This window comes from Ahaetulla prasina, chromosome 1, assembly GCF_028640845.1.
Source record: "Ahaetulla prasina isolate Xishuangbanna chromosome 1, ASM2864084v1, whole genome shotgun sequence".
NCBI lineage: Eukaryota > Metazoa > Chordata > Lepidosauria > Squamata > Colubridae > Ahaetulla > Ahaetulla prasina.
In genome coordinates, this window is record NC_080539.1 from 5,113,615 (window position 1) to 5,138,584 (window position 24,970).

General features: G+C 45.0%; 2 protein-coding genes and 1 non-coding gene across 3 annotated transcripts in view; 2 read left to right on the forward strand and 1 right to left on the reverse strand.

The window, feature by feature from the left end:
- Positions 1–1,303, forward strand: part of ALDH3A2 (aldehyde dehydrogenase 3 family member A2) — a 55,976-nt gene extending 54,673 nt beyond the window's left edge. Inside the window, exon 11 of the mRNA XM_058163848.1 lies at positions 1,118–1,303. Within this exon, the coding sequence (XP_058019831.1) occupies positions 1,118–1,132 (15 nt within the window). The 3' untranslated portion in view covers positions 1,133–1,303. The remainder of the gene's footprint in view (positions 1–1,117) is intronic.
- Positions 1,304–4,102: 2,799 nt separating this feature from the next.
- LOC131188645 (multidrug and toxin extrusion protein 1-like) overlaps positions 4,103–24,970 on the reverse strand; it is a 40,841-nt gene continuing 19,973 nt past the window's right edge. The window contains exons 7-17 of the mRNA XM_058164051.1: positions 24,345–24,442; positions 22,769–22,866; positions 20,557–20,670; positions 19,638–19,705; positions 17,889–17,997; positions 16,714–16,789; positions 12,350–12,419; positions 10,976–11,108; positions 9,222–9,316; positions 4,759–4,858; positions 4,103–4,484 (exon numbers count right to left, since the gene is read on the reverse strand). Coding sequence (XP_058020034.1) covers positions 4,273–4,484; positions 4,759–4,858; positions 9,222–9,316; positions 10,976–11,108; positions 12,350–12,419; positions 16,714–16,789; positions 17,889–17,997; positions 19,638–19,705; positions 20,557–20,670; positions 22,769–22,866; positions 24,345–24,442 — 1,173 coding nt within the window. The 3' untranslated portion in view covers positions 4,103–4,272. The remainder of the gene's footprint in view (positions 4,485–4,758; positions 4,859–9,221; positions 9,317–10,975; positions 11,109–12,349; positions 12,420–16,713; positions 16,790–17,888; positions 17,998–19,637; positions 19,706–20,556; positions 20,671–22,768; positions 22,867–24,344; positions 24,443–24,970) is intronic.
- On the forward strand, positions 9,615–9,718 carry LOC131189436 (U6 spliceosomal RNA). The gene has a single exon (XR_009153041.1). It is a non-coding gene; the product is annotated as a U6 spliceosomal RNA (small nuclear RNA).

Genomic DNA, 24,970 nt, shown 5'->3' on the forward strand with positions numbered 1-24,970 from the left:
AAGGGTTGCAAAAGGTGACCCTGGGTCGCTGTGACCGTCGTAAATACAAGTCGCTTCCCAAGCGTCGTGATTTTGATCACCTGACCATGGGGAGGCAGCAACGGTCGTAAGTGTGAAAAGCGGTCGTAAGTCACATTTTTTTAGTGCCGTTGTAACTTTAGCGGTCACTAAATGTAAGTTGAGGATGAGCTGTAGAACAAAATAGTTTGGAGGAATAAGCTCAGAAGAAATTTTACCTCAGTTTCTTGACCATTTTTCCCCCTAAAAAGGGGATGATTTCGCACTGTTAGATTAGGGTGCAGCCAGATAGTCCTCAATTTACGACCACAATTGACCCCAACGTTTCTGTTGTTAAGCAAGTCAGTTAAAGGGGTTTTAACAGCTGTTAAGCAAGTCACTGAGGTTATTAAGTTACCAACATCTGGCTTCCCCATTGATTTTGCTCAGCAGAAGGTCGCAAAAAGGGGAATCGCATGACCGTCATAAATACAAGTCAGTTGGCAAGCGTCCAAATTTTTGATCACGTGACCCTGGGGATGCTGCAATGGTTGTATGTGTGAAAAAGGGTCGTAACTTTGAACGGCCACTAAATGGACAATTGAGGACTACTACCTATATTCCAGCCATTTTGAAATTATCCTAATTTATCGGACCCATTTTCAAAGTTTCTTCGAAGTCACACCTCTGGTGCAGGTATTTCTCGACTTATGACCATGCATTTAAGAGACATTCGAAGTTACGACGGCACCGAACCAAAGTGATCTATGTCCAGTCCTCACACTTATGACCAAATAAAAAAAAATTGGCATGTATGTACGACAGTTGTGGCATCCCACATGATCCCCATTTGCAACCTTCCCCACGCGCTTCCAACAAGCCAATTCAACCGGGGAGACTGATTCACTTAACGACCGTGTGATTCACTTAATGACGGCAGTGATTTGCTTAACAAAAAATGGCAAAAACAGCAATCATCGGTGATTCACTTAAGAGCCGCCCTGCTTAGCCACAGAAATTCTGCCCCCAATTGCAATCATCAGTCGAGAACTACCTGTATCTCTCATCTCTTTTTTTCAAGGCAGAAATTTAATCTTTTTTTTTTTTGTCCTTTTCGCAGGTGGTACTTTTCTGAAAACGCAATTCCGCCGAGGCCATCGCACAACGTGGTGTTAAAAAAAGCTGTTCCAGGCAGTGTTTGTGTGTTTGCGCATATATGTGTGTGTGTCGGGCAGGGTGTTTTTTTCTAACACTTACTTACAAGAGTTAACGCAATTTCTTCTTAATCATTAAACTCTAAACAGGGTTTGGTTTCTCGGGTGAGAATATATCTTATATATATATATTCTTATATTTCTTCTCTCCGGGAAAGGCAGTTTGCACCAAAGAAAGGAAAGCACCAATTTCAAGAAAAAATGATTTTAAGTTAGAGGACTTAGGAAAAGAACCCCGTTGTTAAATTTTCAAGATATTCCAGAGTCTTTTTTTTAAAGCAAGCTTATTCTGTGCCATGTAAAAAAAAAATAATACAAAGTTTTCGTTGGTTTTTGGGGAAATAGCAGCTTCTGGTCATTTTTTTTTCTTTTCTTTTCTTTGAAAGGAGCAACCAAAACATTTGCATTTTACAGCCGTGTTGTGGCAAGGAACAAAATGGGATCGCATTGGAACTCAATTTTTTTGTTTTTTTGTTTAAAGTGCTTTTTTAAAAGCTCTGAAGGCAGCTGATTTTATCCTGGGTTTGGCCTCCACAGAGATATTTCTGAGCTATACTTAGTGTTTCTCAAGCTTGACAGCTGGACGATGGGTGGACTTTCACTCCCAGAATTCCCCAGCCAATTTGGCTAGCTGGGGAATTTTGGGACTTGAAGTCCACCCATCTGAAAACTGGCTGGGGAATTCTGGGAGTTGGAGTCCACCCCTTTTAAAGCATGCTGGCTGGGGGATTCTGGGAGTGGAAGTCCACCCCTCTTAAAGCATGTTGGCTGGGGGATTCTGGGAGTGGAAGTCTACCCATTTTAAAGCATGCTGGCTGGAGGATTCTGGGAGTGGAAGTCCTCCCCTCTTAAAGCATGCTGGCTGGGGGATTCTGGGAGTGGAAGTCCTCCCCTCTTAAAGCATGCTGGCTGGGGAATTCTGGGAGATGAAGTCCACCCCTCTTAAAACATGCTGGCTAGGGAATTCTGGGAGTTGAAGTCCACCCATCGTCCACCTGCCAAGCCTGAGAAATGTTACCCAATGAAATGTCCAGAAGTTTGAGAGCGATGTGTTAGGTCCATATGCTATTCATCAGAGGTGCAATGTGGCTGTATTACAATTCCCACCATCCCCAGCTGGAATAAATTCCATTGTACAGGAGCTCCGCAGTTCTTGAAAGTAAATCTACCCCCACACACACACACACACACATCTCGTATTTACAGCTCAAGAAACTAGGGAAGGTCTCTTCTAAGAGGTTTCCCACGTCCTTATAGCTGCTTTGGCCTTAGCAACCTCTTCTCTGATAGTTGCCTCAATTGCAAACGCTTCTTCCTATCTCCCAAGATCAGCTCCGCATCCCATTATCCTGAGCGTGCCCTGTGTGCATCCCTCGGCCATTGGTTCAACCACCCTCGGTTTGAAACCAGCAGACATCAAACGAACTAGGAATCATAGTGTAAGAAAGAATCACGCACCCTCCTAAAAATTGAAATACTTGGGGGAATATTAAAAGAGGCCGAACGTTACATTTCCTGAAAGGAGAAATGGAGAAACGTATTTTTAAAGGCAGAAAGCAACACCCAAACAGCCTCCAGCAGATGCCCGAAGTTTTTAGAGATGGATATTTTGTGCCCATTAAGGTAAAGGTAAAGGTTCCCCTCGCCTGCTAGTTGTTCCCGACTCTAGGGGGTGGTGCTCATCTCCATTCCAAAGCCGAAGAGCCAGCGCTGCCCGAAGACGTCTCTGTGGTCATGTGGCCGGCATGACTCAACACCAAAGGCACACGGAACGCTGTTCCCTTCCCACCAAAGGTGGTCCCTATTTTTCTACTTGCATTTTTTACGTGCTTTTGAACTGCTAGGTTGGCAGAAGCTGGGACAAGTAACGGGAGCTCACCCCATTACACGGCACTAGGGATTCGAACCGCTGAACTGCCGACCTTTTGATCAAGAAGCTCAGTGTCTTAACCACTAAGCCACCGTGTCCCTCTCTTGTGCGCATTAAGAAATCACAAAAAGAAATTCATACACCTTAATAATAATAATAACAATAACAGAGTTGGAAGGGACCTTGGAGGTCTTCTAGTCCTTCCGCTCCAAATGATGGGATTAAGAATTTACATCCCCCTCCACCCAAATTCTAAGGACAGGACTGGATCTTTAGGACATAACAGAATTAACCCACCGCCATTAGAATAGCAAAATACATTGCACAATCCCCTGCGGCATTTCAGAAACCGTAGAAAAATCCTTGCACTCGTCAGGCTAATTTTTCAGCTGTCCCAGAACCGCATGCTATGCTTCTGAATCCTCCTTTCCGATCGGCCTAAATTTTATTTCCAGCACGTTTCTTCTCGGTTTGGAACTGAACTGGTTAGATTATGTTCAGTGTAATAAATAGCATTCTTGAGTTCCTAGATAAGATTCTCAGAGCTTCGTGGGACCAAACCACAGCTAAAACCGCGCCGCACAAGCCAAATAAATCCGGAATTAATTACCCCGCCTGCTGCATCGGTTCATCTCTTTAAATTAAAGGGCAACCCCCTCCCCCCAAATGGCCATTGCTATCTACGGGGCAGTCCAAAAAAAGTCAAAATGGCAGCCCCCCCATGTTGAAGCTCCACCCTTTGACTTTTTTGACCTCCCTGGGGGTCCATATTCGTTTGCTAACCTTATCTAACCGGCTGCTCTTGTTTTCTTTTAAAGGCGTACATTTTAAAAAACAATGTAAAAAATTACTACTAAATAAAAGATTTTTATCTGGAACGATTACATGGAATACGTTAGGTTATCTACAACAAGTTGGCCGCGTGGTAGAAATAAACTTTCTTCGATCCCCCAAAAATTAGTCTTTGGCATATTGAGACGCCGGATTCGGCCAGCTTGGGTTTGCGAGAACGAGCAAGATGGCCAACGTTGCGCAATGTTTGGCTGAGATGGGCGCCCCCTGGTGGAAGCTCTGAGTATAACTCCCACTGGTGCCCTCTGTTGGATGAAACAGGTTCCTGCCGCTGAGCATCTCGCTCTCGTCTCTTTGCCTTGGGTTCAAGGTGGGGTGTTCTAGTCTCTTTTCCAGCCTCTAATTGTCCACCGTGAATATCCGTATCAATATTCCCACGGCTAGAATTCCCACGGCGCCGGCTACCGCCAGTCCCCGTCTTATGATCAGTTGTTTGGTCGTCAGAACTCGGCCCGTCCTGGGGACACTGGTCGCCGCCTTGTCCGGCAAGGTTGGGCCATTTATGACGGTGAAGCTCAGAAGCACAACGCCATTCTGGGCATCCGTGTGTCCTGGAACAGAAAAGGACGGGTGGGACTCGAACTCAGCTCCAGACAGTAATAGACTTACAACCACAATTGAGCCCGCAATTCTCTCTTATCTTAAAATGAATATTTTTTTTTCAGGCCCTAATCCGATTAAAGCCCCTCTTGTTTGCTTTAAAACGCAACTTTTAATTCTTACTTCTTAATTCTGACACTACACAAATGGTTGTAAATCAAGGACTGCCTGTATCGGCAAGGCCAGCTTTGGCACGGCTAAATAAAGTCTGGCTCTTTGGCTCACCTCCAAACCCTGCTTTGCCTTCTATATCGGAAGAGGAAACTGCCTTGTCCGAGTTCAAATCGTCCACTGGCTTCTGCGACAGTTTGGCACGGCGCTGGGCCTAAAGGGAAGAGCCGGATGGTAGCGATTTTATCAAATGTATTTATTAAAACAACAAAACAAAAAATTATATGGCTGCCGAACGCACACACAATGACTCTAGGCTGGTGATGGTGAACCTATGGCACGCGTGCTCAAAGTGACACATGAAGCCATGTCGCCCGGCACGCCTGTTTGTCGTCCGGGTTTCTGGTGCGCATGCTCACGTGATGATCAGCTGCCCTTTGTGTGTGCAGCAGCGCCGAAAACCGGTGTGCACACGCGCGCTGGCCAGCTGACCGTTGGGTGTGTATGCACACTAGAACCTAGAAATTCAGAGCGCGGATTTTCCAGAGCGCGGCCCCGACAAGCGTGCGCAGACATGCGCGATGTTTTCATGCAATCTTTTTGTCGCTCGGTGCTGATAAAGTTCACCATCACTGCTCTAGGTAATTTAAAATGAGGATGAAATTAAGAGGTTTTATGTAATTATTTAGTGTATGAGGCGTGAAGTACGTGGTGTTGTGTCTCGTCCAATCTCACCTCAGCCGGGGCCTTCTTATCTGCTTCCGAACGGAGGAATGTCCTAGTATGCCTCCTGGCCCCAGCCCTGGCTCCATGCCCAGACAGGCTGAAGAGGAGGAAATACCTCCAGCCCCCAGCTCTGGCTCCATGCCCAGGCAAACGGAGCAACTAGACCCCTCCCCCTCCTTCACAGCATGTGAGCCTGAGGGAGGTCAATTGCCAACAGCTGCCGACTGGAGTGACCCTCAGAAGACTTGATAGGCGGAGGCAACAGAAGGAAGGGAGGGGCAGGCCTGGATAAGTGCTGAGTCATGGAGCCACACCCCATGGCCTATATAAAGGACCTGCTTTCTGGCAGTCTCTGAGTCAGGCAAAGTCTAAACATATCTTGCTGAAGTCACTTTCTGGTCTCCTGCCTGCCTTGAGAACTTTGCTAGGACTTTGGCAGAGCTGCAGAGGCACGCCTGATTCGGATTTCCCTGACCCGGCCGTCAGCGGAGGAGTGGGACACAACACGTGGGTATCAGTAATAGTATATAAAATATATAAAAGGAGCACATATAACTATGATACATACAAGATGGAAATACGTCGTCAATTTCTTAATATATGAGGAATTCAAGGAGTTATATACAGGTTTGTAGGTTACTTTCTGAAATGAGCTACTTTGTGCGAATGAAATAAATGTTCTATATACAGGTAGCCTTTGACTCATTTAGTGACCAAAGTTACAATGCCACGGAAAAACGTGATTTAGGACCATTTTTCACACTTAATGACCTTTGCAAACATCCCCATGCTTACGTGATCAAAATTCAGACCCTTGGCAATTGACTCGTATTTATGACGGTTGGAGTGTCCCGTTTTGCGACCTTTTGATCAGCAAAGTCAATGGGGATTTACTTAACGACAAATTGTGACTAACAATTGCAGTGATTCACTTAACAACTAGGGCAAGAAAGGTCGTAAGATGGGGCAAAACTCACTGAACAAGTTTCTTGGCTTAGCATAAATTTTGGGCTCCGTTGTGGTCATAAATGGAGAACTACCTGTATTAATATTCTATCCAGGCGATTTATGAGATTAGAGACGACAAAATTACAGATTAGAGGTGATGTTATAATTTTTACATCCTGCTTTCTTTTTGAACAATTCAAGGAGGTGCACATAATGTCCCCTCTTCTTATTTTCCCCCACAACAACAACCCTGTGTGGTAGGTTGAGCTGACAGGCACCCTGACAGTTTCCTTGCTTAATGGAGAACTACAATTCCCAAACTCCCGGTTTCTGGTCCAATATCTTCACTGTTATGCCGAACCAGCTCTCTCCTAATAGGGCAATGAATTATAGGTGATTTATTTACTAATCAAATTTATATCTCACTTTCTAAGTGACTAAGTTTACAAGTAAAAAAAGGATAAAATTCACGTAAAACCCCGTACAGAAATCATGTTAAAGAGACTGATTTAACAGCTCTTTCAAGATCCTGTCGGTTAAAATTCGTTAGACAACACGGTCCATCATGTGCCCTTCTTTCCTGCCTGACGCATGTGTGCGTGTGAGAGAGAGAGACAGGTCAGTGCAATTTATTGTGTGTTTGCACGCAGTAAACACATGCAGAGGTATTTGCAAGTGTGCGAATACCGAAATGCTAAATGCAAATGACAATGCAAATTGTGAAACTGTGCCGTTGTGTTAGCTGTTTGCGCAAGTTTGTAAGCCGTTTTGAGACAGTGCTGTTGTGCAGTTGTGCGTAGTAGTCGTCTGGTGATAAACTTGATGTTCTTAGGATAGCAAGCCAACTGCAAAAGCCTTCGCTTAGAACTCCTTTTTTCCCCTGGAAAAGTGTAAAATGAAGAGAGGCAGTTTGATATCTAGGCGCCATGCTAGAAAGTGGGAGATGGTGAGTTCTAGTCTCCTGCCTTTGCATGAAAACTGGCTGGGTGAGTTTGGTCCAATCACCAGGAGATAGAGAGTTCTAGTCCCACCTTAAGCATGAAAGCCATTGAGTGACTTTGGGCCAATCACCAGGAGATGGTGAGTTCTAGTCCCGCCTTAGGCATAAAAGCCAGTTGGATGATTTTAGGCCAATCACCAGGAGACTGTGAGTTCTAGTTCTACCTTAACCATGCAAGCCAGCTGTGTGACTTTGGGCCAATCACCAGGAGATGGTGAGTTCTAGTGCCGCCTTAAGCATGAAAGCCACTGAGGGACTTTGGGCCAATCACCAGGTGGCCATGAGTTCTAGTCTTGGCTTAATCACGAAAATTGTCTAGGTGAATTTTGGGCCAGTGCCACCTTCTCAGCCAACCCACCTCACGAGGTTGTTTTTGTGGCGAAAGGTGCTTTGTGAGTTATTTGAGTTAAGAATAGAGGAAGGAGACAAAATAAATAAATAAAAGATACAGTAATTTCTATATATAGGGAATCCTTGTTTTATGACAATTTGTTTATAATTACAACACACCTTATTGAGCAAGTGTCCCTCAGTTACAACCATTTGCAGCCTCCAGCAGTCACGTTAATCATGATTTATGACACTTTGGCCGGAAACCAAGGTTTTATGTCCAGTTTCCAACAAAAGAAGAAAAAAAAGGACATTGCAGGCCATGGATTCATTTAATGACCACGATGTTTACTTAATGACAGCAGCGTTTGCTTTACAACCGTGCTATTCACTTAACAACCAGTGTAAAAGAAAAAAGAAAAAAAGAAACCGGTCTCTAAAGTGGAGATGGTGACTTGTTTAATGACCGGCGTGAGTATAAGTCCGAGGGCTTGATGAATGGTCATAAACCGGGGACTACCCGTAAGACAAGCAGTGCAAAAGAGTAAGGATGACCAGGATAGGAAGGAAAAGGGAAATAGGAATCGTCATGCAAGAGGAGCGTTCCCTAGTGCAGGGGTCTCCAACCTTGGCCACTTTAAGACTTGTGGACTTCAACTCCCAGAATCCCTCAGCCAGCAAAGCAGGGGTCTCCAACCTTGGCCACTTTAAGACTTGTAGACTTCAACTCCCAGAATCCCTCAGCCAGCAAAGCAGGGGTCTCCAACCTTGGCCACTTTAAGACTTGTAGACTTCAACTCCCAGAATCCCTCAGCCAGCAGGGGTCTCCAACCTTGGCCACTTTAAGACTTGTAGACTTCAACTCCCAGAATCTCAGCCAGCAAGCAGGGGTCTCAACCTTGGCCACTTTAAGACTTGGGACTTCAACTCCCAGAATCCTCAAGTCTTAAAGGGACCAAGGTTGGAGACCCCTGCTTTGCTGTCTGAGGAACTCTGGGAGTTGAAGTCCACAAGTCTTAAAGTTGCCCAGGTTGGAGACCCCTGCTTTGCTGTCTGAGGAACTCTGGGAGTTGAAGTCCACAAGTCTTAAAGTTGCCCAGGTTGGAGACCCCTGCTTTGCTGTCTGAGGAACTCTGGGAGTTGAAGTCCACAAGTCTTAAAGTGGCCAAGGTTGGAGACCCCTGTTTTGCTGGCTGAGGGATTCTGGGAGTTGAAGTCCACAAGTCTTAAAGTGGCCAAGGTTGGAGACCCCTGTTTTGCTGGCTGAGGGATTCTGGGAGTTGAAGTCCACAAGTCTTAAAGTGGCCAAGGTTGGAGACCCCTGCTTTGCTGGCTGAGGGATTCTGGGAGTCGAAGTCCACAAGTCTTAAAGTTTCCCAGGTTGGAGACCCCTGCTTTGCTGGCTGAGGGATTCTGGGAGTTGAAGTCCATAAGTCTTAAAGTTGCCAAGGTTGGAGACCCCTGCTTTGCTGGCTGAGGAACTCTGGGAGTCGAAGTCCACAAGTCTTAAAGGGACCAAGGTTGGAGACCCCTGTCCTAGTGGGTTGGAGCATGATTGAAGGAGGCCTCGTACCTCTTCCGCCACCTGGTCCCAGTTCATCCGGATAACGTACGTGATGGAACAGATGCAGGGGATCAGGGTGCAAATCAGCATTCCCAGCCAAAACCCTAGGAAGAAAGATGAAGGGGAGGAGAAGCTGGAAAAATCACAAAGTCCTCAACATATGACCATTCACTTAGCGGCCGTTTCTAAGTGACATCCGCACCGAGAAAACTGATTTAAAAATGCTTCTCGCGGTGATGATGCTTAGAGCATCCTGCGGTGGCGTGATTGCCATTTGCGACTTTCCCGGGCAAGCTCACTTAATGACCGTCACGATCATTGGGGACAGGTAGCCGTCCTTGACTTACAACTTAGGGGCCTCTGGTGGCTCAGACTGGTAAGACAAGTCTGTTATTAACAGCAGCTGCTTCGGCAGCACATATACTAAAATTGGAACGATACAGAGAAGATTAGCATGGCCCCTGCGCAAGGATGACACGCAAATTCGTGAAGCGTTCCATATTTTTGAAAATGTGGATTGATTATACTCAAAATAAGTATCAGATAAAAAAATACCGAATAGCATATGAGTAAATTTAGGAAATATTTTGTATTAGATATATTTTTGAAGGAGAGGGGAATTGAGAGTGTGACTAAGTGTGGTGTGACTAGAGATTATAATTTAGGAATTATTTTAGATTATGATTGTTAGTTTTGATACCCTGCATTTTGTTCTGGGAAGTCGGGGTGGGGGTGGGGGTAAGGGGAAGGGAATTGGGGGTTTGGTAGAGATGGAGTGATGGTTAATGTACAGGGATTATTGAAGATGTATAAATATAATTAATGCAGGGTCGGGTCTGCCCAGTTACCATTTTAGAACGGTGGGGAGGAGAAAAGAGAGTAGGAGGTAGGAAAGAGGAGAAGAGGAAGGAAGAGGGTAGAAGAGGAGAAGGAAGGTGTAGGGTGGAGGAGGAGAGGATGTAGATAAGAGAAGGAGAGGAAGGTCTGGAAAGTAGAAGAAGGTAGAAGAGGGAAGAGTGTTAAAAAGGGGGGTGGTGACTGGGCAAGCCCGACTAATTGTATATGACTGTACATTGGATGAGTTGTTGGATATGAATGTAAAAATAAAACTTTTTATAAAAAAAAAAAAAAAACAGCTGCTTGCAATTACTGCAGGTTCAAGTCCCACCAGGCCCAAGGTTGACTCAGCCTTCCATCCTTTATAAGGTAGGTAAAATGAGGACCCAGATTGTTGGGGGCAATAAAAGTTGACTTTGTATATAATATACAAATGGATGAAGACTATTGCTTGACATAGTGTAAGCCACCCTGAGTCTTCGGAGAAGGTCGGGATATAAATGCAAATAATAATTTTAAAAAACCCGTTTGTTTAGGGACCGAAGTGACGATAGCACTGAAAAAAGGTGACTCATAGATCGTTTTTCACACCTGTGACCCGTCGCGACATCGAAATTCAGACTCTTGGCCACTGACTCATATTTATGACGGGTTGCAGTGGCCCGGGGGTCACGTGATCCCCTTCTGCGACCTTCCGACAAGCAAAGTCAACAGGGAAGCCCGATTCACTTAACAACCGTGCGACTCGCTTAACAACTGCAGTGATTCACTTAACAACCGTGGCAAGAAAGGTCGCAAGAAAATGGGGCAAAATTCACTTAGGAAATTTCTGACTTAGCAACGGGAATTCTGGGCTCAATTGCAGTTGTAAGTCGAGGACTACTTTTACAAGAGCCGCCATGCCACTCTCTGCTCAATGCCAGTACCTATCATGCCAATTTTGGCTACGAAAAGGAGCACAACCCCCAAGGGCAGGCCTACGGTGTAGTAGCCCAACATGTTGAAAATGGCGCCTAGTTTCTGCCTTCCGGTTCCACGGAGGACCCCGCTGGTTGTAGCCTGCAAGAGAGGAAAAGAAGGGTGGGTTAGAAGAGGCCTTGTGAAGCTCTGCAAATTAAAGGCCCGTGGACTTCAGCTCCCAGAGTTCCCACTGTGCTGGCTGGGGAATTCTGGGAATGGAAGTCCACCCCTCTTAAAGCATGCTGGCTGGGGAATTCTGGGAGTGGAAGTTCACTTATCTTAAAGCATGCTGGCTGGGGAATTCTGGGAGTGGAAGTCGACCCCTCTTAAAGCATGCTGGCTGGGGAATTCTGGGAGTGGAAGTCCTCCCCTCTTAAAGCATGCTGGATGGGGGATTCTGGGAGTGGAAGTCCTCCCCTCTTAAAGCATGCTGGCTGGGGAATTCTGGGAGTGGAAGTCCTCCCCTCTTAAAGCATGCTGGCTGGGGAATTCTGGGAGTGGAAGTCCTCCCCTCTTAAAGCATGCTGGATGGGGGATTCTGGGAGTGGAAGTCCTCCCCTCTTAAAGCATGCTGGATGGGGAATACTGGGAGTGGAAGTCCATCCCTCTTAAAACATGCTGGCTGGGGAATTCTGGGAGTGGAAGTCCTCCCCTCTTAAAGCATGCTGGATGGGGGATTCTGGGAGTGGAAGTCCATCCCTCTTAAAGCATGCTGGAAGGGGAATTCTGGAAGTGGAAGTCCATCCCTCTTAAAGCATGCTGGCTGGGGAATTCTGGGAGTGGAAGTCCACCCCTCTTAAAGCATGCTGGCTGGGGAATTCTGGGAGTGGAAGTCCTCCCCTCTTAAAACATGCTGGCTGGGGAATTCTGGGAGTGGAAGTCCTCCCCTCTTAAAGCATGCTGGATGGGGGATTCTGGGAGTGGAAGTCCATCCCTCTTAAAGCATGCTGGAAGGGGAATTCTGGGAGTGGAAGTCCATCCCTCTTAAAGCATGCTGGCTGGGGAATTCTGGGAGTTGGAGTCAACCCATCTTAAAGCATGCCATCTGGGGGATTCTGGGAGTGGAAATCCACCCTTCTTAAAGCACACTGGCTGGGGAATTCTGGGAGTGGCAGTCCACCCAACTTAAAGCATGCTGAAAGGGGAATTCTGGGAGTGGAAGTCCAGCCATTCCACCCCCACACCAGACTACCTTTACATATTCCATTAAGGCATGGCTTGGTCATCGGTAGTTTACTAAACAAACCAGTTGCCCATAACCCTAAAACCTTTGAGGTTGCCAGATTTAAATTTAACCCTATCCAGGCCAGTGGAAAGAAGTGAGACAGAAAAGGACTCACACAAAGAGCTTCAAACAGGTGGAAGGCTATGTAGACGGGCATCACATAAGCGACCAGGTCAACCACTTCTCTGTTTTGGACAAATAAATTAAAAAAAAACATCATCAGCACCAACCTCCCCTAAGTAAGGGGAGTCCAATCTTAAGACCTTCATCACTGGAAGTTTTCAAGAAGACACTGGACTGTCCTCTGTCAGAATTGGTGTAGGATTTCCTGCTTGGGCGAGGGGGTTGGACTAGACGACCTACGAGGTCCCTTCCAGCTCTGTTAATCTGTATCTAACTCCCAGAATTTTGGGAATTGAAATCCACAGGTCTTAAAGTCGCGAAGACTGGACACCCTTGATTTTGATTGCCCTACTCTAAGCTACAACTTCCCCAGCGGGGGTTTTCAGATTAGGTTACTACCGGTTTGCCGTGCGCGCACGCGCATGCTTGCTTCTTGCGCGCATGTCCCCAGTTTGCATGTGTACCTGTCTTCCGCACATGCGCTTTGCTCTCGTGCGTGCCTTCTGCGCATGTGCCCAGCCTCAAAAACGTGCCTAAATAGGATGGCATAGAGCTGGAGCGGTCCCACCAGCAATTTCTGCTACCGGTTTTGGCGAACCGGTCTGAACCGGTTGAATCCCACTTCTTCTTTTTCCAGCAAGCTGACATACATGAATCCAGTCGGGGAAATACATATATATATGTTTTCTGAGGTTTTTGCGGGTGTTTGTGAGTGTGGGTCTGGTGTCATTCCTCGTGTTAGGGACTCGTTTGTCAATAAGGGCGGGTTTCCAAATGGCTGGTAGGCGGGAGGTATCATCTCGTTTGTTCATGCTGTGTGGGCGTTTTTCTATCTCGATGGCTTCTCTGATTATTCTGTTGTTAAAGTGTTCAGTTTTGGCGATAGTTCTGGTCTTTTTAAAGTCAATATCGTGTCCTGTGGCTTTAAGGTGTTGGACCAGGGAAGAAGTTGGTTCCTTTTTTTTGACTGAGTTCTTGTGTTCTTCAATGCGTGCACTTATTCTTCTGTTGGTTTGTCCAGTGTATGTGGTGGGGCAGGCGGTGCATGGGATTTCATATACTCCTTGATTTTCTAACTCAATTTTGTCTTTGGGGTTTCTTAGGATGGTGGATATTTTTCGGTTTGTGCAGAATGCTGTCTTGATGTTGTGTTTGTGGAGGATCTTGCTGATTCTGTCTGTGGTGCCTTTTATATATGGGAGGAGGGCTGTGCCGTTTTCTTGTTCTCTGGCTTGGATTTTAGTGGGAGTTTCTTTTTGGATTAGTTTGGTAATCCTATTTCTCTGGAATCCATTGGATGTTAGTACGTTTGTGAGAGTGTGTTCGTTTGTGAGAGTGTGACAAACGAGTCCCTAACACGAGGAATGACACCAGACCCACACTCACGAGGTCCACACAGGATGTCACCACCACACATCCACCCAGAAAGCAGACCCAAATCCACACTAATCATGAAGCATGACCAAGGACCAGAAGCCAGAACGCAGCTGCAACATTAGCCATTTCAAACCCCTCCAATCCATACATGCAGCAGACAGACATCCACTATGAAGATGTAGCATGACCACAAACACGAAGCCAAACAACAGCAATGCAGCTCACCAGCTCAAATCCCCCTGCAACTCAGACTAATCTGAGCACAACCAAGCCCCCACCCAAACAGGACACACCCCCAGCCAATCAGAGCACAAAAAAACCCCATCCAATCAGAGCACAGCCAAGCTCCACCCAATCAGTTCAAACCCCCACTAGCAGTTAAAAAGGAAGAAACAGCTGCAATCACACATTGCTCCCAGAAGCACGAAGCTGAAGCCTGAAGATGACGAATGAGACTTCGTCGAAACGTCGCCAAGACACTTCCAATTTTACACGGGAGAAAACCCGAATAACCAAAGACCTACATATATATATATGTATATATATACATAGGAATGCCTATCCTCTGGGACTCACAAACACGCAGATTTATTAGTACAGGTAGTTCCTCGACTGACAACAGTTTGTTTAGTGACCGTTTGAAGTAACAACGGCACTGAAAGGCGTGACTTAGGACCGTTTTTCACACCTACGACCGTCGCAGCATCCCGGTCGGTCACATAATCAAAATTTAGACAGTTGGCAACTGGTTTGTATTTATGACGGTTTGCAGTGTCCCGGGGTGGGTCACATGATCCCCTTTTGCGACCTTCCAAGAAGCACGAGGAAGTCGGGTTCACTTAATGACCGTGTGACTCACTGAACAACTGCAGTGACTCACTTAACAACTGTGGCGAGAAAGGTGGGAAAATGGGGGTGGGGAAATTCACTTATCTGTCTCCCTTAGCAACATAAATTTTGGCCTCCACTGCGATTGTAAGTCAAGGATGACTTAAGTCAAATCATGACTTAACTCATATAGATTTCACAGAAGATAACGTTGGAAAAGCTCTTCAAAACTTGAAACCATTGCTATCCATTGGACCCAATGGACTATGTGCATACTTCTTAAAAAAACTTTCCACTAATATAGCAGAACCCCTAAGCATAATCTTTGATAAAGCTTTCACTACCAGTTCCCTTCCCAAACTTTGGTCACTAGCCACAGTCATCCCTATCTTCAAAAAAGGAGACCCCAGTTTAGTTGAAAATTACAGACCGATCTCTGTGCTGCGTCACCTGCAAAGTCATGGAATCAATCATCAACCAATCCATTACCTCACACTTAGAAACTAACAACCTACTCTCCAATAAACAATTTGGTTTCAGGAAAAAATTATCATGCAACTTACAACTTCTCCACTGTAAAAACATATGGACTACAAATCTTGATCAAGGCAAAACAATAGATGCAATCTACATAGACTTCTGCAAAGCTTTTGACTCAGTAGTACACGATAAACTTCTCCTAAAACTAAAATCCTATGGCATCTCAGGACCCCTTCACAAATGGATATCTGCTTTTCTGTCTAACAGACAACAAGTGGTCAAAATTGGCAATGCTCTATCAAATCCTGTTCCTGTCAAGAGTGGCGTTCCTCAAGGCAGCGTCCTTGGACCAACACTCTTCATACTATACATTAATGATCTTTGTGACCATATCTCAAGTAATTGTGTTCTCTTTGCTGACAATGTCAAACTATTTAACACCACAGACAATACCTCTATCATTCAAAAAGATCTTGATCATCTAACCACTTTGGTCTAAAACTTGCAACTCCAAATCTCAACCAACAAATGCTCAGTCTTACATATAGGAAAAAAGAACCCAAACACTAAGTACATACTTGATGGACATTACCTTACAGATGACCCCCATCCCGTTAAAGACCTTGGAGTTTTCATGTCAAATGATCTAAGTGCCAAAGCCCACTGCAACTACATAGCAAAAAAAGCTCTAAGAGTTGTAAACCTAATCTTGCGTAGCTTCTTTTCCAAAAACACTACACTACTAACCAGAGCATATAAAACATTTGCTAGACCAATTCTAGAATACAGCTCGCCTGTTTGGAACCCTCACCACATCTCTGACATCAATACAATTGAGCGAGTCCAGAAATATTTTACAAGAAGAGTTCTCCATTCCTCTGAAAACAACAAAATACCTTATCCCACCAGACTTGAAATCCTAGGCTTAGAAAACTTGGAACTCCGTCGCCTTCGACAAGACCTAAGTTTAACTCATAGAATCATCTATTGTAATGTCCTTCCTGTTAAAGACTACTTCAGCTTTAATTGCAATAATACAAGAGCAACCAATAGATTTAAACTTAATGTTAACCGCTTTAATCTAGATTGCAGAAAATATGACTTCTGTAACAGAATCATCAGTGCTTGGAACACTTTACCTGACTCTGTGGTCTCTTCCCATAATCCCAAAAACTTTAACCAAAAACTTTCTGCTATTGACCTCACCGCATTCCTAAGAGGACCATAAGGGGCGTGCATAAGCGCACAAAAGTGCCTACCGTTCCTGTCCTATTGTTTTTTTTCTTTTTTTTCTTCCTATATCTATATATATGCTTATACCTCCTAATATTTACTCATATATATGTTTATATACTATATAATCTTTTTATATGATGTTGTGACAAAATAAATAAATAAAAATAAAATAAAAGGACCATTGGAATAATTAGTCCTCGGCTTACGACAGGTTATGTAGCAACCATTTGAAGTTACAACGTCAGCTCATCCCCTTCAGGCACATGACCCGGGGGGTTTGCTTAGCAACCCCCTGCATTTACAGCTGTTTGCTATAAATAAACCAGCTTTTTCATTGCCACTGTAAGGTCGAATGGTCAGTAAACAAGTGGTGGCAAGTCAAGGACTGTCTGTATATACAAGATGCCCTCAGGATCTCCAGATTGCCACTCTTACTTTTCACTGGTGAAAATGTACGCCAAAACGTCTTTCGAGGCTGTCAACACAACACACATCAGAAGGACGAATCCAACTGGAGGAAAAAAAAAACAGAGAGAAAAGAATCTTAGAATAACAGCGTTGGAAGGGACCTTGGAGGTCTTCTAGTCCAACCCTCTGCCTAGGCAGGAAACCCTGCATCACTTGGATGTTGGATATCAAATGGATATCCAACATCTTCTTAAAAGCCTCCAGTTTTGGAGCATTTACAACTCTGGAGGCAAGTGGTTCCACTGGTTAATTGTTCTCACTGTCAGGAAATTTTATTTATTTGTTTGTTTACTTGTTTGTTTGTTATTTATTTATTATTTAGTCAGGCATGTATTTTATGACAGATGCAAGTGTAAACATAATTATAAATACATGTAAAGGATACGAATAAAAGAAAACATTATTATTTTTATTATTATTTACTTTATTCATTAAACATGAAACTCAAGTCAACTGAACATTCACAAATACCATTGACTGGTGCTGATGGTTGATACGGGTCGCTGCCAGCGTCCTAGGTATCAACCAAGAACCTTCTTAAGATGTACGATGTTCCGAGTAGCGCAGTTTTTTGCAGTTCCGCTGGTGTTATTGCAGGAAGCTGCAATTCGTTGATGTATCTTATAAAATTCTTATTATTATTATGCTTATTATTATTTTATTATGCTTATTATTATTATTATTATTTCTCCTTAGTTCTAAGTTGCTTCTCTCCTTGATGAGTTTCCATCCGTTGCTTCTTGTCCTGCTTTCAGGTGCTTTGGAGAATAACTTGACTCCCTCTTCTTTGGAGAAGCCCCTCAGATATTGGAAGAATTCTTTCATGTCTCCCCTGGTCCTTCTTTCCATTAAACTAGACATACCCAGTTCCTGCAACCATTCTTCATATGTTTTAGCCTCCAGTCCCCTAATCATCTTTGTTGCTCTTCTCTGCAACTCTTTCTAGAGTCTCCACATCTTTTACATCGTGGCGACCAAAACTGAATGCCGTATTCTAGGTGTGGCCTTATCAAGGCCTTCGCTTGAGCAGCGGGGGTTGGACTAGAAGACCTCCAAGGTCCCTTCCAGCTCTATTCCGATTCTGAAATGCTGGTTGATGCTTCCCATGGATTCTCTTCTTCCTATCGGCCCCAGAATGATACCTGTGCAAAATATGGCGACCACAGAAGATTTGCGGGCTTCTTCTCCTTTCCCGGCTCCTAAGGCGTTGCCGACTCGGACGCCAGTGGAGGCCCCGATCCCAAAGGGAATCTAAAACAGACAAAAGGAAGAGAGAGATCTGGTGAGATGCGGTTCAGTTCCTGCCTTGGTAAAGTCCTCCAGCAGCCTGGATTTATTGATTGATTTTTTTTTTTGATATACCCAGGGTGGGATGGAGCCCATTAAAATCACTTGGCCCAAAGGTGCTTTTTTTCCGGAGGAAACTGGACTTTCTGGGTTTTTTTTTTCCTGTTGAAGACATTTCACTTCTCATCCAAGAAGCTTCTTCAGTTCTGACTGGATGATGGTGGGGAAGGGAAGGATTTCTATTCCTTGCAGAGAGCTGGCCATTTGCAATTTCGCATCCTTTTCAGAGGGTCGTTGAATTAATTTAAGCTTAAATTAATTTAAGTTGAGTTTAATTAATTAATTAAATAAATAAATAAAATAATTCTTTTATCAATTTTTTATATTTTTTTATTATTCTTTTTACTATTTTTGTTTTTTTTTTAATACGATGTTTTTATATCCGTGTAAGCCGCCTTGAGTCGCCGTGTGTGCAAGTAGACGGCGATATACGTTTTCTAAAATAAATAAATAAATAAAGGCCCTACAGGTGGTCCTCGATTTACGACCGTTTGTTTAGTGACCGTTTGACGTTACGAGGGCACTAAAAAAAGCGACTTACGACCGTTTTTTTCACACTTACAACCATTGCTGCATTCCCCCCCCCATGGTCATGTGATCAAAACTCAGAGGGCTTGGCAACTGACTCATATTTATGACGGTCGCAGCTTCCCGGGGTCACGTGATCCCCTTTTGCGACCTTCTGACAAGCAAAGTCAATGGGGGAAGCCGGATTCACTTAGCAACCGTTTTATTAACTTAACAACTGCAGTGATTCGCTTAACAACTGTGGCAAGGCAGGTGGTAAAAAGGGGAAAAAAACTCACTGAACAACTATCGGACTTCGCAATGCAAATTTCGGGCTCCATTGTTCTCGTAAAGTGAGGACTTCCCGTATGGATGGCACAGACAGTTTAGCGACCATAATTGGTCATTCAGCAAAACATTGCTCAGCGGAACTGGGACTGTGCTATTGATCCGACTTCCACTTTCTTTTGGTATGTAGACCAGCGAACGTCGTAATTGTGAGGACTGGTTATTTTTTTTCTCACGCTTGTACAGGTGAACCATCAGTAAATGAGGCAGTTGTTTCAAGAGGGCTATAGATAGTCCTTGACTTGCGACCACAATTGCGATGGGAACTTTGGTCGCTATGGTCGTTAAGTGAATTGAACCTGATTTTATGATCATCTTGTGCGGTCCTTAAGTGAATCCCTCTTTCCCCTTTGGTTGTTGGGAGCTGGCCATGGGACACAGCCAAGCTTTTGATCATGTGATTGTGGGGGGAAATGCTGCAATGGTCGCAAGTGTGAGGACTGGTCATAAGTCCCTTTTTTCCACACCATCGGAATTACACAGGGTCTCTAAATAAGCAATCACAAGTCAAACACCAACTGCACCTGTATACCGTTTATAGCCAATGCAAAGCCTCGGAGGCCCACAAAATACAGGGAAATTTCCATTTTGGTTTGCGAATTTGAGGTGTCTGCCAAGGAAGGTCGAAAAAGTCAAAATGGCCGACCACGTCCTATTTTGTGGCGATATGACGGACGGGAAATGCTTACCATATAAACTACTGTGGCGATTTCGTAGATGATAGATTGCGCAGACAGATCCAGCACACTGAGAAGGCCTGAAATTAAAAAAATAATAATAATAACAGGAAAAGGGAAAAAATATTTAGGGATGTCCTGAGGGAAGAGATCTAAAAAGTCAAGATGGCGACTCAGCCGCCATCTTGACTTTTTGGATTTTTATTTTTATTTTTAATTGAAAAAGTTTTAACAAATACTTTTTGAATCTCTTCCCTGAGGGCTCCTGCAAGGATTAGGACAGGTAACCCTCAACGTGCAACAACAATTGGAACCAGAATTACTGATGCTAAGCAGGACGGTTGCTAAGTGAGTCGCACTCGGTTTTACAACCATGTGGTCATTAAGTGAGCTTCTCTCACGGCTTGTTGGGAAGGGCGCAAATGGAAATGACATGACCCTGGGATGCTGCAGCCCTTGAAAATACAGACAGCCCTCGACTTACACCGGTTCATTTAGCGACCGTTCGAAGTTACAACGGCACTGAAAAAAGCGACAGGATTGTTTCTCACATTTGAGACCGTTGCGGCATCCCCATGGTCACGCGATCAAAATTCAGACGCTTGGCAACTGACTCATATTTATGACGGTCGCAGCGTCCCCGGGGGTCACGTGATCCCTTTTTGCGACCTACCAACAAGCAATAGGGAAGCCAGGTTTGCTTAACAGCCGTCTGACTAATTGAAGAACCGCAGTGATTCACTTAACAAATGGGGCAAGAAAGGTCGTAAACATGGGGCAAACTCGCTTGACAAATTCCTCACTTAAGAACCTAAATTTTGGGCTCGGTTGTGGTCATAAGTTGAGGACTACACCCTAGGAGAAAGGGTGTGTCCTGACTTTTGGCCCCACCCACACCCAGCCATAGCTCCTCCCCCTGCCCACTCCTGACCTATCAGAAAGCTTCCAATTTCAAAGGTCCACCATTCAATGCAAATCATCAGCATGCTAGGAATCGCCAGCGACATGAAGAGACCCCATTCCTGCAAGCAGTCCATGGACCAACCTGGGAAACGAAAGGAAAATCACCTGAACAAGCCAGGATTCGTGGTTTGAAAGCCTAGATTATGTAACAAGAGGATGCCGGCTTTGAGTCTGGCACAGGAGTGTCTCTAAGATGATTACAGGATAGAGTCAAAATGCCATTCTTTCTCTAAAGCGGAACTAGAACTCACAGTCCCCTAGTGATTGGCCCAAAGTCACCCAGATAGCTTTCATGCCTAGGACAGGACTAGAACTCACCATCTCCTGGTGATTGGCCCAAGTTACCTAATTGGCTTTCATGCCCAAAGTGAGATTAGAACTCACCATTCCTGGTGATTGGCCCAAAGTTACCCAGATACCGTCATGCATTAGGCAGGACTTGAACTCAAAGTCTCCTGGTCATTAGCCCACAGTCACCCAGCTGGCCTTCATGCCTAAAACGGAACTAGAACTCACCACCTCCTGCTTTCTAACCTGATATCTTAACCACTAGACTAAACTGGTTCTCTAATCCATCCTCTAAATGAGAAGTCAGCATTGGGAGTCTGGGAGGGGAACTAGAACTCACTATCTCCTAGTGAGTAGCCCACAGTCACCCAGTTGGCTTTCATGCCTAAGGTGGGACTAGAACTCACAAGCTCCTGGTGATTGGCCCAAAGTCACCTAGCCAATTTTCATGCCTAAGGCCGAACTAGAACTCACAGTCTCCTAGTGAGTGGTCCAAAATCACCCAGCGGGCTTTCATACCTAAGGCCAAACTAGAACTCACAGTCTCCTAGTGAGTGGTCTAAAGTCACCCAGCGGGCTTTCATGCCTAAGGCCAAACTAGAACTCACAGTCTCCTAGTGAGTGGTCCAAAGTCACCCAGCGGGCTTTCATGCCTAAGGCCAAACTAGAACTCACAGTCTCCTAGTGAGTGGTCCAAAATCACCCAGCGGGCTTTCATGCCTAAGGCGGGACTAGAACTCACCCCTCCCACTTTCTAACCTGATATCTTAACCACTAGACTAAACTGGTTCTCTAATCCATCCTCTAAATGAGAAGTCAGCATTGGGAGTCTGGGAGGGGAACTAGAACTCACTATCTCCTAGTGAGTAGCCCACAGTCACCCAGTTGGCTTTCATGCCTAAGGTGGGACTAGAACTCACAAGCTCCTGGTGATTGGCCCAAAGTCACCTAGCCAATTTTCATGCCTATAGTGGGACTAGAACTCACTGTCTCTTGCTGATTTGCCCAAAATCATCCAGATACTGTCATGTGTTAGGTAGGACTAGAATTCATTGTCTCCTGGTGATTGGCCCAAAGTCACCCAGCCGGCTTTCATGCCTAAGGCGGAACTAGAACTCACAGTCTCCTAGTGAGTGGCCCAAAGTCACCCAGCGGGCTTTCATGCCTAAGGCGGAACTAGAACTCACAGTCTCCTAGTGAGTGGCCCAAAGTCACCCAGCGGGCTTTCATGCCTAAGGCCGAACTAGAACTCACAGTCTCCTAGTGAGTGGTCCAAAATCACCCAGCGGGCTTTCATACCTAAGGCCGAACTAGAACTCACAGTCTCCTAGTGAGTGGCCCAAAGTCACCCAGCGGGCTTTCATGCCTAAGGCGGAACTAGAACTCACAGTCTCCTAGTGAGTGGCCCAAAGTCACCCAGCGGGCTTTCATGCCTAAGGCGGAACTAGAACTCACAGTCTCCTAGTGAGTGGCCCAAAGTCACCCAGCGGGCTTTCATGCCTAAGGTCACAGTCTCCTAGTGAGTGGTCCAAAATCACCCAGCGGGCTTTCATGCCTAAGGCCGAACTAGAACTCACAGTCTCCTAGTGAGTGGTCCAAAGTCACCCAGCGGGCTTTCATGCCTAAGGCCGAACTAGAACTCACAGTCTCCTAGTGAATGGTCCAAAATCACCCAGCGGGCTTTCATGCCTAAGGCCGAACTAGAACTCACAGTCTCCTAGTGAATGGTCCAAAATCACCCAGCGGGCTTTCATACCTAAGGCCGAACTAGAACTCACAGTCTCTACAGCTGAGCTGGCTGAGGAATTCTGGGAGTTGAAGTCCACAAGTCTTAAAGTTGCCACCATTGGAGATCCCTGCCCTGGCTATAAGCAAGAGTTTTTTTTTCTCACCTCCCCAGGTTTCGACGTGAAGCTTCTTCCACTTGATGTAGAGAAAGAGGGTGATGGCTTGCGCATACTGAGCGATGGTGTTGGCCCACGCAGACCCCCTTTGAAGAAAGGGGGGGAAAAAAGGATGCAAAATAGAAATTAGGGTGAATTTTTTTAAAAAAAATTGCTTTGGGGTGGGGTTTTTGTTCTGTTTTTTGATCCGTCTTGTGAATATTGCTTTCGATTTTCTTTGCGCTGAATTTGATGGAGAGGAATTGCAATACAGACGGTCCTGGACTAACGGCCCTTCATTTGTCCGTTTGAAGTTGCAACCGCCCTGAAGAAGGTGGCCAAGGATCCGTCCTCACACTTACGACGGTCTGCATGTCCCAAATTGGAGCGCTTGGCAACCGGCCTCCGCTTATGACAGGTGCAGCATTCCCAGGGATATGGGATGGCCATTCCTGACTTTCCCAGGGGTCCTTCCGACAAGCAGAGGACATGGGAGAATCAGGACTTGCTTAGCGACTATCTGATTCACTTAAGGACAGCTAACAGCTGTGGCAGAAAAGGTTGCAACGTTGTAAAATTAATACTGCATCCAGTTCCAATTGTAGTCATAAACCAAGCATCCAGTCATAAACCAAGCATCCAGTTCCAATTGTAGTCATAAACCAAGCATCCAGTTCCAATTGTAGTCATAAACCAAGGATTATCTGTACAGGTAGTTCTCGATTTACAACAGTTCATTTATTGGTCACAATTCAGATGTTTGACAACGGACTCACATTTATGACGGTCGCAGCACCCCGGAGTCACATGATTCCCCTTTTGCGACCTTCTGACAAGCAAAATCAATGCGGGAACCAGATTCACTTAACAACCGTGTTCCTAAGTTATCAACTGCAGTGATTCACTCAACAACTGTGTCAAGAACGGTCATAAAACGGGGCAAAGCTCACTTAACAAATGTCTCACTTAACGACCGAAATGTTGGGCTCAGTTGTGGTCATAATACTCCTTTAAATTGTTATGTTTGCCATATATAAGCCATCCACAACCGAGCCCAAAATTTCTGTTGCTAAGTGAGATAGCTTTGTCTCATTTTACAACCTTTCTCCATCACAGTCACTAAGCGAATCACTGCAGTTATTCGGTTAGTTACAGGGTTGTTAAGTGAATCTGGCTTCCCCATCGACTTTGCTTATCAGAAGGTCACAAAAGGGGATCACGTGACCCTGGGACACTGCAACCGTCCGAATTTTGATCGCGTGGCCACGGGGATGCTGCCACGGTCATAAGTGTGAAAAATGGTCATAAGTCGCTTCTTTCAGTGCCGTGGTAACATCATCGCGAAATGAACTATTGTAAATCCAGGACTACTTGTAGTTGGATTTTTTTCAAATTTTGTGGTTTTATTAACGATCATTTTGCTAAACCGCTTTTCCTAAACAGTTTCCCTAAAATCAATATCCAGTTTTCCCCCGCCAAAAAAATAATTTGGTAAACACAACCTCGGATCGAAGGATGGAGAAGAACAAATCAGCGTAGAGAAAAAAATGGATATTTTTTGTCCCCAACAGCCTCCTGTACTTACCTAACGCCCATGTGGAATTGGTAGAGGAAAATATAATTCGCCAGGACATTGATAATATTTGCCGCGATGCCACAAAAAACCTCTGGCCAGATGATTTTCTGCAATGAAATATATTATTTTCCTGACAGTCAGAACAAGTAACCAGTGGAACAACTTGCCACCAGAAGTTTGTGAATGCTCCAACACTGGAGGTTTTTAAGAAGATGTTGGATAACCATTTGTCTGAAGGGGTGTAGGGTTTCCTGCCTAAGCAGGGGGTTGGACTAGAAGACCTCCAAGGTCCCTTCCAACTCTGTTATTCTATTTTATTTCTTTTTTTAAATTAGATTTCAAGTGGTCCCATTGTTGTCCCCAATTCGGGTCTGAGCCTGGTGCCGAGGCCAATGAAGGATGCCAGATACGAGGTTACTACTACTCAATAGTAGTAACTGTGAGAGGGATCTTGGAGTCCTAGTGGACAACCACTTAGATATGAGCCAGCCGTGTGCAGCAGCTGCCAAAAAAGCCAACACAGTTCTGGGCTGCATCAACAGAGGGATAGAATCAAGATCACGTGAAGTGTTAATACCACTTTATAATGCCTTGGTAAGGCCACACTTGGAATATTGCATTCAGTTTTGGTCGCC